Source organism: Poecilia reticulata, chromosome 15 (genome assembly GCF_904066995.2).
Source record: "Poecilia reticulata chromosome 15, P_reticulata-male-v2, whole genome shotgun sequence".
Lineage (NCBI taxonomy): Eukaryota > Metazoa > Chordata > Actinopteri > Cyprinodontiformes > Poeciliidae > Poecilia > Poecilia reticulata.
In genome coordinates, this window is record NC_088844.1 from 31,279,493 (window position 1) to 31,292,982 (window position 13,490).

Sequence of the window (13,490 nt, forward strand, 5' to 3'; positions counted from 1 at the left end):
GAAAAACGCGACTTAATGTTTGTTTTGCAACCTGAATGTGTAATATAACCTCCACCAGCAGAGGGCGCTCAGCGCTGTGTGCAGTTGAAGCTAACGCTCTTTCTGGCCGAAGTTCGTGAAGAAGAAGCAGTGAGAAGAGAGGTGAGTTCAACCAGCTGCTTCTCTGCTTTAGCAGGTAAGTTGTGCCGTAATATTAGTGATGAACACCAGTAGAAAGAGATCAGATCATCTTTCAGGGCAACGGATGTCAGGATAAAGAGTGAATTCACAGCTTAAGGGGCTTGTAAAGGTGATTCGCCGCAGTGTGTAGTTAAAATGGCGGACTGTTTGCAGTAATGAGCCACAGAACGGCTTCATGTCTTTGTGCTACTTTAAAGATGCGCATACCGTCAGTAAAACATGAGCCTGAGCCTAAAACCGACTTTAAACGTCATGTGACCAGATACTGGTGTGAACTGAAGTACTGAGTTAGTTTTTTTCAAGCTAAGCTACAGAAGACACATGTTCCTCTTCATACACATGTGAATAGGACATGTGAATAGGGAAAGACGTGTGGGAATGTCTTCCGGCCTGCACCAGGCTTTCTCCTGTTCCTCCACAGCAGCCATGTTTTTAATTCACATTCAGTTTGTTCTACAGGAGAAGATCAAAGTTACGTTTTCATTGTTTTGGCAAAACTAGTGTCAAATTGATTTTGACCCAATTTAAAATGAGACCGAAGCGAAGGCGTCGAGACGCAACACTCCGAAATCAGGACCGGAAAAAAAGGTCTTTCAGAGGAAGGTCCATGTTTTCACCCGTCATTATGCTGTCATCAGTTTATTCTGTTATTTGGGTGAAATAATTTGTGAATTTTTCTGTTAATACTAAATAGAAAGTGAATAGTTCCATATTGTTTTCCACTTGGCCATAGCTAAGACCATAGAAGAAGAGACGGGTTTTCAAGGTTCTCATTTTCTTTTTTGAAGACGGTCATAAATGGACTCGTTACCTTTTCACGCAGTTACTGAGATATGATGGCTTGTTATTTTAATGCTGCTTGTTTTATCTCCACTCTGTAGAAATTCATGTAGCATAAGTCATTTTGCACGGCTCCACGGTGGAGGTTAAACAGCCATGGATGAATATGTGGTGAACCTTGTATTTCCTAGAGGAAGTGATGATGCTGGTCCTACAGGCTGACATCTGGACCAAGCAGCAGATGCTGCCAGGTGGGTCTTTTAACTCAGACCTTCTTATTGATGAGTTGTACATTTTACTGTCCATGGAAATTTCAGCTGTTTTAAACAAAACTGTCTTGATTGTTAAGAATTGGGATAAATTTGAAAGATCAAATTTACTCGGTTCAAATAAATGTTCTGATAATCAGGTTCTTCGTCTCTTAGGATAAATTATATTCAGAAATGTTTATTTTTCTTCTTGACTGTCAGTGAAATTCATGCTTGTTTGAATGGATGTTTCCAGGATGGAGTCCGTCGTGTTGGGTGGTTCCGTCCCGACTCAGCAGAAACACGGTGAAGGTCAGAGGTTTCCTCTCAGTGCAGCTGATGGAGTCACTCTGAGCTGGAGGGGCTGGTTGACCTTTCATGACCTCTGGAAACATTTCCTTATAGCTTTAAAATGGCTGCGGCACAAATGAAAATTTTTGCTGCACAAACAAATTGTCTGATTTGAAGACGGTGGAGCGACTTCACTCAGGTGTGGAGGTCCAGGTATCTGTCCAGCTTCTACTGCAGCTTCGGTCAGTTCTGGTTTGTTTTGCTTTTCTCTGCTGGGTTAAACTTTCCACTTTGTTTCCGCTGATGAAGTCCGGTGTGTTGTGGGTCATCGTCCTGCTGCAGGATAAAATTCCTCCTGATTAGTTTGGATGCGTTTCTCTGTAAATGTCGTCATTAGAGCTGAATGAGCCTGTTGAAGCAGCCATGACCTCGGCCACGCTTCACACATGACCTCATGACCTTTGGATCCAAAGCAGCCGTTTTCTTTCTCCACGCTTTTCCCTTTCCTTCCCTTCGGTAAAGATGAATGTTGGCCTCCTCAGATCGTCCCACAGCTCTGAACGATCAGACGCTCCTCCGTTTGCCCTGAGTTAACGTCTTCATGTAAAACCAGGAAATAAGGGCTCAACGCGTTTTCTCTTATTTTCATCTCCAACCAGAATTTCTTCATTGTTCAACAAAAACAAAGGAATTTATCTTGTTCCAATCATTTAGGAGGAGACTGCATGTCTGATACTGGTAATGATATTAACCTTTATTGAACCAGGTCTCCTGGCCGGCAGTGCTCAGTTCTGATGGACCTTCTAGGAATCTGAGTGCCTGTCGCTGGCGACTCGTCCGTTAAATTCAGTGACTTTGAAATGAGACAGAAAACCTTCAGATTGTCACATGTTGTGGTGAGGAGATGACGCTGAGACCCAGGATACAGATGAAATGATGTTTTAATGAATAATAAATGGTTTTAGTGCTCGGAGCAGTCCAGGAAAAAACAGGCAGCACGCAGACAGATAAGCACACAGCTAATTGCCGGTAGCACTGAAATAAAGACTGACAAACGGAGCTGAGCCGTCACAGGACTAAACCGGTTCTACTGGGACAGACAGATGCAGACAACAGGTGAGACTAAATCCACTGGGAGGGTAATCACAGGAAGGAGACCCAGCTGGGATCAATGAACGGGGAGGACAGGACAGAGACTCAGGGAAACGGGACTAAACACAGAACTAAACACAGAAACACGGATCATGACACAGGTGGATTTTAAGCTCTTTATTTCTTGTAGTTTATAAAAGATTCAACCAGCAGAGCCTGAATCAGAGTAAACTCCGTTTCTGTTTTAGTGAAGCTGCATGCATTAGTAGAGCTGGGTCAGGGGGCGGGGCTTACAGGTAAACGGTGCAGGTGAGCAGCAGGAGTTGAACACATCCAATCAGCTGAAAGGCAACAAGGCAGTCGGAGCTCCTGATTGGTTAATGAGGTTAACGACCAGAGGAGGAACGGCTGAGCAGCAGGTTAGCTTTGAGTTTCTTCTTCTCTCCTCTGAGACGGCGGCGTGCTGAGTCTGGGAGACGAGGAGAGAAGAATTTAGAACAAAATGTCATGAAATTTAATCTTCAACGTGAGATCAAAGCCAGAATCTGTTTAATCTACTCAGGAGCAAAGAGTGACTGAGTTCATAAGGTCTCAGACTTAAATATGAATATAAAACAGCACTTTGAACAATGATGCATGTTTAAAACAGATAACTGGAGTTTTGCTCACAGGTTTCCTGGCCATTGGCTAATCTGCAAACGCTGTCATTGGATGGAAACTTTATTAAAAGAGTCAAATTAAAATGAAAGTTTGTCTCTCACTGAATTTCATGGCTGAGTTGCTCAAGAGCAGGAAAGTCCAAGTCCATCCTGGAGACCTGCCCTGCTGCAACCTTCACATGCATCCCAGCGGCTCGCCAGCCGACTGACTGCTGGAGCAGGGATGCATCTAAAGGTTTCAGGGACCGGACCGGGCCCCCCTACTCAACAGCTTCAAAATAAAACTGAGAAACGTAGCAGAGGGTTTGAACAAATCATGTCCAGGATGTGTGTGGTCTGTAAATACATTAGCACCTCGTTTCCTGACTCTTGACCTGCCAGGCCTGGAAGGTCAGACGTTATAATCCTCTCTGAAGACCCGATTGTTTTGTATTGGTTCTGTTCTGTGTGTGTCTGGACCGGTGAATGGACACCGCTGGTCAGTCTGCGCTGGACAGACTGACCAGCGCAGCTGCAGCCTGCATCAGCGTCGGTGTGTCAGTCGGCTCAGGAAAAATGGATCCTGGAGACCTGGACTGATTCCTGATCATAATGGAGTTCAGTGCCAGCTACAGTCCTCACTGCACACAACAAAACCAACTCTGGCTGATGGAGGCTGAGAAAACCACCTGAGATCAGGAAACTTTCTCTGCCCAAATTATATCAGAGTCCAAACAGAAACTGTTCTGGTCTGACAAACTCTGACAGACCATAATAAGACTCAAAAGGAAGAAGAAAGTGGAGGAATATCTGGAGCTCAGGGTTGAAAATGGAAGAAATAATTTGTCCATCTATGTTCCAAGATGGCCGCCTCGGTGCTTTGCTCTCTGCAGTCCTGCTGATCTCCAGCCGATTCAGTCAGAGAGCAGCTCCATCTGAAAGCCGCTTCAGCCAGAACGGCCCGTCTGACCCGGTGGTACAAGGTCCAAACTGACCCTGACGAAGGAGATGGACCTGCTGCTGGGTCAGTCTGTCCGTCATCCACCGGCCTGACGGACAGACTGACCAGCAAACATGGAGGAGAGAATCCAGACTTAGTATTGACCTGCAGAGATTTAGCTGCATAAACTGGCAGTGAGCTGAAAACCTGGTGAAGTCATGGTGAAGGCCTGGTGAAGGCCAGCTGAAGTCATGTGAAGGCCTGGTGAAGGCCAGCTGAAGAAATGGTGAAGGCCAACTGAAGTCATGTGAAGGCCTGGTGAAGGCCAGCTGAAGAAATGGTGAAGGCCAACTGAAGTCATGGTGAAGGCCTGGTGAAGGCCAGCTGAAGTCATGTGAAGGCCTGGTGAAGGCCAGCTGAAGAAATGGTGAAGGCCAACTGAAGTCATGTGAAGGCCTGGTGAAGGCCAGCTGAAGAAATGGTGAAGGCCAACTGAAGTCATGGTGAAGGCCAACTGAAGTCATGTGAAGGCCTGGTGAAGGCCAGCTGAAGAAATGGTGAAGGCCAACTGAAGTCATGGTGAAGGCCAACTGAAGGCCTGGTGAAGGCCAACTGAAGTCATGGTGAAGGCCAACTGAAGTCATGTGAAGGCCTGGTGAAGGCCAGCTGAAGAAATGGTGAAGGCCAACTGAAGTCATGGTGAAGGCCAACTGAAGGCCTGGTGAAGGCCATCTGAAGTCATGTGAAGGCCAACTGAAGTCCTGGTGAAGGCCAGCTGAAGTCCTGGTGAAGGCCAGCTGAAGGCCTGGTGAAGGCCTAGTGAAGGCCATCTGAAGTCATGTGAAGGCCTGGTGAAGGCCAGCTGAAGAAATGGTGAAGGCCAACTGAAGTCATGGTGAAGGCCAACTGAAGTCATGGTGAAGGCCATCTGAAGTCATGTGAAGGCCAACTGAAGGCCTGGTGAAGGCCAGCTGAAGTCCTGGTGAAGTCCTGATGAAGGCCAACTGAAGTCATGGTGAAGGCCAGCTGAAGGCCATCTGAAGTCATGTGAAGGCCTGGTGAAGGCCAGCTGAAGTCCTGATGAAGGCCAGCTGAAGGCCTGGTGAAGTCATGGTGAAGGCCAGCTGAAGTCCTGATGAAGGCCAGCTGAAGGCCTGGTGAAGTCATGGTGAAGGCCAGCTGAAGTCCTGATGAAGGCCAGCTGAAGGCCTGGTGAAGTCATGGTGAAGGCCAGCTGAAGTCCTGATGAAGGCCAGTGAAGGCCTGGTGAAGTCATGATGAAGGCCTGGTGAAGTCATGGTGAAGGCCAGCTGAAGTCATGGTGAAGGCCAGCTGAAGTCATGGTGAAGGCCAGCTGAAGAAATGGTGACGGCCAACTGAAGGCCTGGTGAAGGCCAGCTGAAGTCATGGTGAAGGCTAGCTGAAGAAATTGTGAAGGCCAGTTGAAGGCCTGGTGAAGGCCTGCTGAAGTCATAATGAAGGCCAGCTGAAGGCCTAGTGAAGGCCAGCTGAAGAAATGGTGAAGGCCAGCTGAAGTCATGGTGAAGGCCAACTGAAGGCCAGCTGAAGTCATGGTGAAGGCCAACTGAAGGCCAGCTGAAGTCATGGTGAAGGCCAACTGAAGAAATGGTGAAGGCCAACTGAAGGCCTGGTGAAGGCCAGCTGAAGTCATGGTGAAGGCCAACTGAAGAAATGGTGAAGGCCAACTGAAGGCCTGGTGAAGGCCAACTGAAGGCCAGCTGAAGTCATGGTGAAGGCCAACTGAAGGCCAGCTGAAGTCATGGTGAAGGCCAACTGAAGGCCTAGTGAAGGCCAGCTGAAGAAATGGTGAAGGCCAGCTGAAGAAATGGTGAAGGCCTAGTGAAGGCCAGCTGAAGAAATGGTGATGGCCAGCTGAAGGCCTGGTGAAGGCCAACTGAAGGCCAGCTGAAGTCATGGTGAAGGCCAGCTGAAGTCATGGTGAAGGCCAGCTGAAGTCATGGTGAAGGCCAGCTGAAGTCATGGTGAAGGCCAACTGAAGGCCTGGTGAAGTCATGGTGAAGGCCAACTGAAGGCCTGGTGAAGGCCAGCTGAAGTCATGTTGAAGGCCAACTGAAGGCCTGGTGAAGGCCAGCTGAAGTCATGGTGAAGGCCAACTGAAGAAATGGTGAAGGCCAACTGAAGAAATGGTGAAGGCCAACTGAAGGCCTGGTGAAGGCCAGCTGAAGTCATGGTGAAGGCCAACTGAAGGCCAGCTGAAGTCATGGTGAAGGCCAACTGAAGAAATGGTGAAGGCCAACTGAAGAAATGGTGAAGGCCAACTGAAGGCCTGGTGAAGGCCAGCTGAAGGCCTGGTGAAGGCCAGCTGAAGGCCTGGTGAAAGCCAGCTGAAGTCATGATGAAGGCCAGCTGAAGTCATGGTGAAGGCCAACTGAAGGCCAGCTGAAGGCCTGGTGAAGGCCAGCTGAAGTCATGGTGAAGGCCAACTGAAGTCATGATGAAGGCCTGGTGACGGCCAGCTGAAGAAATGGTGAAGGCCAGCTGAAGGCATGGTGAAGGCCAGCTGAAGTCATGGTGAAGGCCAACTGAAGGCCTGGTGAAGGCCAGCTGAAGGCCTGGTGAAAGCCAGCTGAAGTCATGATGAAGGCCAGCTGAAGTCATGGTGAAGGCCAACTGAAGGCCAGCTGAAGGCCTGGTGAAGGCCAGCTGAAGTCATGGTGAAGGCCAACTGAAGTCATGATGAAGGCCTGGTGACGGCCAGCTGAAGAAATGGTGAAGGCCTGGTGAAGGCCAGCTGAAGTCATGATGAAGGCCTGGTGAAGGCCAGCTGAAGTCATGATGAAGGCCAGCTGAAGGCCTGGTGAAGGCCAACTGAAGGCCAGCTGAAGTCATCATGAAGGCCTGGTGAAGACCTGGTGAAGGCCAACTGAAGTCATCATGAAGGCCTGGTGAAGGCCAGCTGAAGTCATGATGAAGGCCAGCTGAAGGCCTGGTGAAGGCCAACTGAAGGCCAGCTGAAGTCATGATGAAGGCCTGGTGAAGGCCAACTGAAGTCATCATGAAGGCCTGGTGAAGGCAAACTGAAGGCCAGCTGAAGTCATGATGAAGGCCTGGTGAAGGCCAGCTGAAGAAATGGTGAAGGCCAACTGAAGGCCTGGTGAAGGCCTGGTGAAGGCCAGCTGAAGAAATGGTGAAGGCCAGCTGAAGGCCTAGTGAAGGCCAGCTGAAGTCATGATGAAGGCCTGGTGAAGGCCAGCTGGAGTCATGATGAAGGCCAACTGAAACCCTGGTGAAGGCCAACTGAAGGCCAGCTGAAGTCATCATGAAGGCCTGGTGAAGGCCTAGTGAAGGCCAGCTGAAGTCATGATGAAGGCCAACTGAAACCCTGGTGAAGGCCAACTGAAGGCCAGCTGAAGAAATGGTGAAGGCCAGCTGAAGAAATGGTGAAGGCCAGCTGAAGGCCTGGTGAAGGCCAGCTGAAGAAATGGTGAAGGCCAGCTGAAGGCCTAGTGAAGGCCAGCTGAAGTCATGATGAAGGCCAACTGAAACCCTGGTGAAGGCCAACTGAAACCCTGGTGAAGGCCAACTGAAACCCTGGTGAAGGCCAACTGAAGTCATGGTGAAGGCCAGCTGAAGTCATGGTGAAGGCCAGCTGAAGAAATGGTGAAGGCCTGGTGAAGGCCAGCTGAAGTCATCATGAAGGCCTCGTGAAGGCCCCTCCCTCCACCAGGCTGGCCACCTGAACCAGTTACTTAGCCTGTTCGCTGAATCTATAAAAACAAAATAATAACCCAGTCGGACATTTTGTCATGTTGTCTGTCTGGGACCGTATAGTGCCCTCTAGTGGTGACCTTTAGCGGCACTTTGGACAGCTTATATAATACCAAAGTCTTTGACATTGTGTTGTCCTCATCATAGTTCACCTTATCAGAATAAATGAATAAATAAATTAATATACAAACTAACTTTCTCCTGTAAAACTGTAGTTAATTTGAAAAGTTTCTCACCTACTGAGCTGCAGGTTCAGGCTGATCTGCTGCTGTAGGGACTCCAGTCTGTTCAGGAGAAACCATCATCATCATCATCATCATCATCATTATCACCATATTCATCATATTCATCATCATCATCATCATCATCACCACCATATTCATCATCATCTTCACTATATTCATCATCACCATCATCATCATTATAATCATCATCATCATCATCACCATATTCATCACCATATTCATCATCATCATTATCACCATATTCATCATATTCATCATCATCATATTCATCATCATCATCATCATCACCATATTCATCATCATCATCATCACTATATTCATCATCATCACCATATTCATCATCATCATCATCATATTCATCACCACCATCATCATCATCCTCTCTGAATCTGTTTTCAGTTTGTAAGTTTTATGTTTTTCTCTGATGGAGACAAATGAGGCAGAAGTTTGTTGATTTCTGCTGAACGGAGGATTAAAACTATTCTCTGTAATTCAGCATTAATTTTAATAGAGCAGGAAAGTAAAGCAGGTTCATCAGATTTCAGACTTTAATTTCCCTCCACATCCAGCAAAACATCTGATACAATATATGCAATATATCTATATAGATATATACAATAGATATATTGTTTTCTTACAGTTTTATCGTTTATTTTTATAAGCTGTTTATTTACAGCTTATAAAAATAACAAGATGACTTAACTGGTTATTATGAATTCTTATCAGTTAAATCCATCCAATAATTTGGTCTGTTGGTTAAATTATGAGTTTTCAGAGCATAAAGCGTCATGCTGTGTCACAACAGCCCAACCAATCAGGCACCTGCTCTGCTGCTGGCCCCGCCTCCTCCTGAATCCAGCCAACCAGAGATTTACCAACAAAAGAAAACGTTTTTAAAAACTTACATGGCAGAAATTATATCAGGAATTAATCATTCAAAATAGATTTATGTAATTAATAACTTTAAAAAAATATTAGTTTAAAAAAAGTAAATTTAAATGAAATAGACTTTGTGCTTTAGGTTTGCTGTTCTCCGTTGTGACATCACTCACCGTTTTGACCAATCCGCTCGCCAGCGCCGCGTTCTCCACGCCCTCCACAGTCGCCTGGGCAACCTCGTTGGCCCCGGCAACCGCAGTGTCGGCAACGACATTGGCCTGTTCGGTGGATTTCTGAGCAACTGGGCAACAGAAACCAGCAACATTAAAACATCAAATGTTTCAATGTGAGTTTAACAGAAACATTTACAGCTTTAAACGATCTGATCGACTCAGAGATCTGACCAACCTGGGGACGTTAACGTCCATCTGGGGACGTTAACGTCCATCTGGGGACGTTAACGTCCATCTGGGGACGTTAATGTCCATCTGGGGGATGTTGACGTCCATCTGGGGACGTTAATGTCCATCTGGGGGACGTTGACGTCCATCTGGGGGACGTTAGTGTCCATCTGGGGACGTTAATGTCCATCTGGGGGACGTTGACGTCCATCTGGGGACGTTAATGTCCATCTGGGGGACGTTGACGTCCATCTGGGGACGTTAATGTCCATCTGGGGGACGTTGACGTCCATCTGGGGGACGTTAGTGTCCATCTGGGGGACGTTAACGTCCATCGGGGGGACGTTGACGTCCATCTGGGGGACGTTAACGTCCATCGGGGGGACCTTAACTTCCATCGGGGGGACGTTGACGTCCATCTGGGGGACATTAGTGTCCATCTGGGGGACGTTAACGTCCATCTGGGGGACGTTAACGTCCATCGGGGGGACGTTGACGTCCATCTGGGGGACATTAGTGTCCATCTGGGGGACATCATGTCCATCTGGGGGACGTTAACGTCCATCTGGGGGACGTTAGTGTCCATCTGGGGGACGTTGACGTCCATCTGGGGGATGTTGACGTCCATCTGGGGGACGTTAGTGTCCATCTGGGGGACGTTAGTGTCCATCTGGGGGACGTTAGTGTCCATCGGGGGGACCTTAATGTCCATCTGGGGGACGTTGACGTCCATCTGGGGGACGTTAGTGTCCATCTGGGGGACGTTAGTGTCCATCTGGGGGACGTTGGTGTCCATCTGGGGGACATCATGTCCATCTGGGGGACGTTGACGTCCATCTGGGGGATGTTGACGTCCATCTGGGGGACGTTAGTGTCCATCTGGGGGACGTTAGTGTCCATCTGGGGGACGTTGGTGTCCATCTGGGGGACATCATGTCCATCTGGGGGACGTTAACGTCCATCTGGGGGACGTTAGTGTCCATCTGGGGGACGTTGACGTCCATCTGGGGGATGTTGACGTCCATCTGGGGGACGTTAGTGTCCATCTGGGGGACGTTGACGTCCATCTGGGGGACGTTAACGTCCATCTGGGGGACGTTAGTGTCCATCTGGGGGACGTTGACGTCCATCTGGGGGACATCGTGTCCATCTGGGGGACGTTAACGTCCATCTGGGGGACGTTAGTGTCCATCTGGGGGACATTGTGTCCAAAATGTGTAAATATTTGTTTTCCTGTTGATTTTTCCTCTGAACATTTTTATAATTTAAAATGTTTTTTTGTTTTTAATTATTTAATGATTAATTCCAACATAAGTGTGGAAACAGCAGGACTTTGTGAACAAAGATTCTAATTTATTAAACTTGTATTAACTGAACGAGTTTAGAGGTAAAAGTCGTGTTTCCCAGGAAGCAGGAAATGATGAGAATCGATCATTGATTTACTAATTAATGGTGAGGTCAATGGTTATACCTGTGATTTACTAATTAATGATGGGATCAGTGGTTCTACCTGTGCTCACGCTCGTCACCACTCCCTCCATCGTCTTGTTTCCTGTAAAACAAGATTCACAACATTTCACTGTAAAACTGGAGCTAAATTTAAATCTTTTTATTTGTTCACGGCTGAGGAAGACGAGGACCAAGGTCCTGATCTTCATCGTGTCAGCAGCTGACCGGGGTCCAATTCTGGTTCTGACCCGATTCCACCTTCAGAATCATTCATTCATTCATTCATTCATTCATTCAGCTAATCAGGTCTTTGAGTTTTTCAGTCTGAATTCAGAGATTTTTACAGAATCAACAGCAGCTGATTAATGACTGACCCCTGACCTCTGACCTCTGACCCGCCACCAGCAGCTCTCAGTCTGAAACTCATCGTCTCAAACAGAAACTAATGATTTTAAATGTTTCAGCTGAGCCTCTGGGTTCCCTCATCCAGAACCAACCGAGGTCAGAGGTCAGGGGCGGTATGAGGTATGTGGGTCAGAGGTCATGTTGCAGCATCAGGCTTCTCTCCACTCGGCCTGAACTGAAATATTAATGATTCATTCATTCATAATCCCACTTTGCAAAATGTACATAATCTGTATTTGAACATTACAGTAAGTGAGAAAACAACAAATGTTCAGGTGAGAGTCGTTCATTAGTTTGGGAGCATTGGTGGAGCAAACAGGAAGTGATGCAAGCAGGAAGTGATGCAAACAGAAAGTGATGCAAGCAGGAAGTGATGCAAACAGGAAGTTATCCAAACAGGAAGTGATGCAAGCAGGAAGTGATGCAAACAAAGTGATGCAAGCAGGAAGTGATGCAAACAGGAAGTGATGCAAGCAGGAAGTGATGCAAACAGGAAGTGATGCAAGCAGGAAGTAATCTTTGTAAACTAAAACCTGAAACTTTGATAAGTTAGAAAAACTTCTTTTGGTTTTCAGAGGAAATATGAACCAAACTGTTGGGATGAGCTTTAAACATCATCATTATTATTATTATTATTATTGTTATTATTATTATTATTGTTATTATTATTGTCCTGGCGCCCTCTAATGGACTCCAGAGGAACTGTGGTCCAGGTTCTGTCCGGGTTCTGGGCTCTTGGCTCGGTGTGTGGTGTCGGGTCGGACAGAACCGGTTCTGTCTGAGTCCCGGTCAGCTGGTCTCCGTTTCCCAGCAGTGTGAGGCGTTCGGGGGGAATCTGAAAGATGAGCTTCTGATGAGTCGAAGCAGGAAGTCAGAGGTGATGAATATTTGATGAATGGATGATTTTCCTGCTTCGCTTTTACAGTGTATTAATGTGAAGGAAACATTTATTTGGTTTAATATTTTACTTCCTGCTCATGTCGATGTTTTCGCTCTGCAGCCCATCATATGATTTTATCTAGATTTTTATTATATTTAATTTTCCTCTGCAGATTTAAACCGTCAGCCATGATGACTCAGCGTTTCTCTCATCCTGAAGGATTTTATCGTTAATATTTAAAACCCAGCGTCTGTTTTAATCTTCCATTTATGTTTCATTTATTTTCTCCTGAATATATTTAATATTGTGACGTTTGGTGGAAGTTTTAAATCTTTATCCATATCAAACATGAAGCAGATTTTAAATATTTCTGTTTCCTCTGATCCTTTAGTTTTTATTTTCAGTCTCTTTTAAATAATTTTAAGAGTTTAATTACTTTTAAAACAATTTCTCTTTTTCATTGAGGTAAATGTTTCTCAGCTTTTTCATTTTTCTCTGTTTTCTTCCTCTAGTCTGTTAAATATTATTCATTTTATAGTTTAATCTTCAGTTTTTCATCCTTTAGCCGTTTTTCTCCAGATTTCTCTGTAGGAAGTGACCCTGTTGGGGTCAAAGGTCACGGTGGTCTTACCCACATACACGACCCCGTCCTTGGTCTTGGTGGCGGCCTCGCCCACGCCGGCCTTCGTCTTCTCAGCGGCGGCGACCACGCCGTCCTTGGCCATGGAGAATCCCTTCCTCAGAGCGTCCATGATGAAGATGATGAAGATGATGAAGATCCTGCTCTGTCCTCTGATCTGTCCTCTGCTGCGTCCGTCTCCGTCTGCCTGCGGTCCTCCTGCAGGAGGCGGAGCGTCAGGCAGGGAGGAGCCGACACGGAGGCTCCAGCAGGAGGAGGATTCAGATTCCAGGAACTTCCTGAGCTGAGAAACATTTTTATGATCATTTATTGATGTTTGTGCAGAAACAAGCAGCAGCAGAAGAACCGCAGCTCAGGACGGTTCTGGTCCTGGTCCTGGTTCTGGTCCTGGTTCTGGTCCAGAGTCCTGGTCCTGGTCCTGGTTCTGGTTCTGGTTCTGGTCCTGGTTCTGGTCCTGGTTCTGGTCCTGGTTCTGGTCCAGAGTCCTGGTCCTGGTCCTGGTTCTGGTTCTGGTTCTGGTTCTGGTCCTGGTTCTGGTCCAGAGTCCTGGTCCTGGTTCTGGTCCTGGTTCTGGTCCTGGTCCTGGTCCTGGTCCTGGTCCTGGTCCTGGTCCTGGTTCTGGTCCTGGTCCTGGTCCTGGTCCTGGTCCTGGTCCTGGTCCTGGTTCTGGTC

General features: G+C 47.1%; 1 protein-coding gene and 1 long non-coding RNA gene across 2 annotated transcripts; one reads left to right on the plus strand and one right to left on the minus strand.

Annotated features, from left to right (window-relative positions):
* Positions 1-83: 83 nt before the first annotated feature.
* Positions 84-2,293, plus strand: LOC145554999 (uncharacterized). The gene is made up of 3 exons (XR_014091033.1): positions 84-175; positions 1,062-1,211; positions 1,465-2,293. It is a non-coding gene; the product is annotated as an uncharacterized LOC145554999 (long non-coding RNA).
* A 460-nt stretch (positions 2,294-2,753) lies between these two features.
* On the minus strand, positions 2,754-13,122 carry sncga (synuclein, gamma a). Its single transcript, XM_008430481.3, has 5 exons — positions 12,810-13,122; positions 10,955-10,996; positions 9,217-9,344; positions 8,156-8,203; positions 2,754-3,060 (listed from the first exon to the last, which is right to left on the minus strand). The coding sequence occupies exons 1-4, from the start codon at positions 12,928-12,930 to the stop codon at positions 8,156-8,158; spliced, it is 339 nt and encodes a 112-aa protein (XP_008428703.1). The 5' UTR covers positions 12,931-13,122; the 3' UTR covers positions 2,754-3,060.
* Between the last annotated feature and the right edge of the window lie 368 nt (positions 13,123-13,490).

Bases quoted from the DNA above. Each gene is read 5' to 3' on its own strand.
- sncga (XM_008430481.3), bottom strand. From the start codon at position 12,930: ATGGACGCTCTGAGGAAGGGATTCTCCATGGCCAAGGACGGCGTGGTC. The intron at 10,997-12,809 runs GTAAGACCACCG...CTTGTTTTACAG, and splicing joins GGACGGGGTCGTGTATGTGG to GAAACAAGACGATGGAGGGA. The intron at 9,345-10,954 runs GTAGAACCACTG...TCTGTTGCCCAG, and splicing joins GGTGACGAGCGTGAGCACAG to TTGCTCAGAAATCCACCGAA.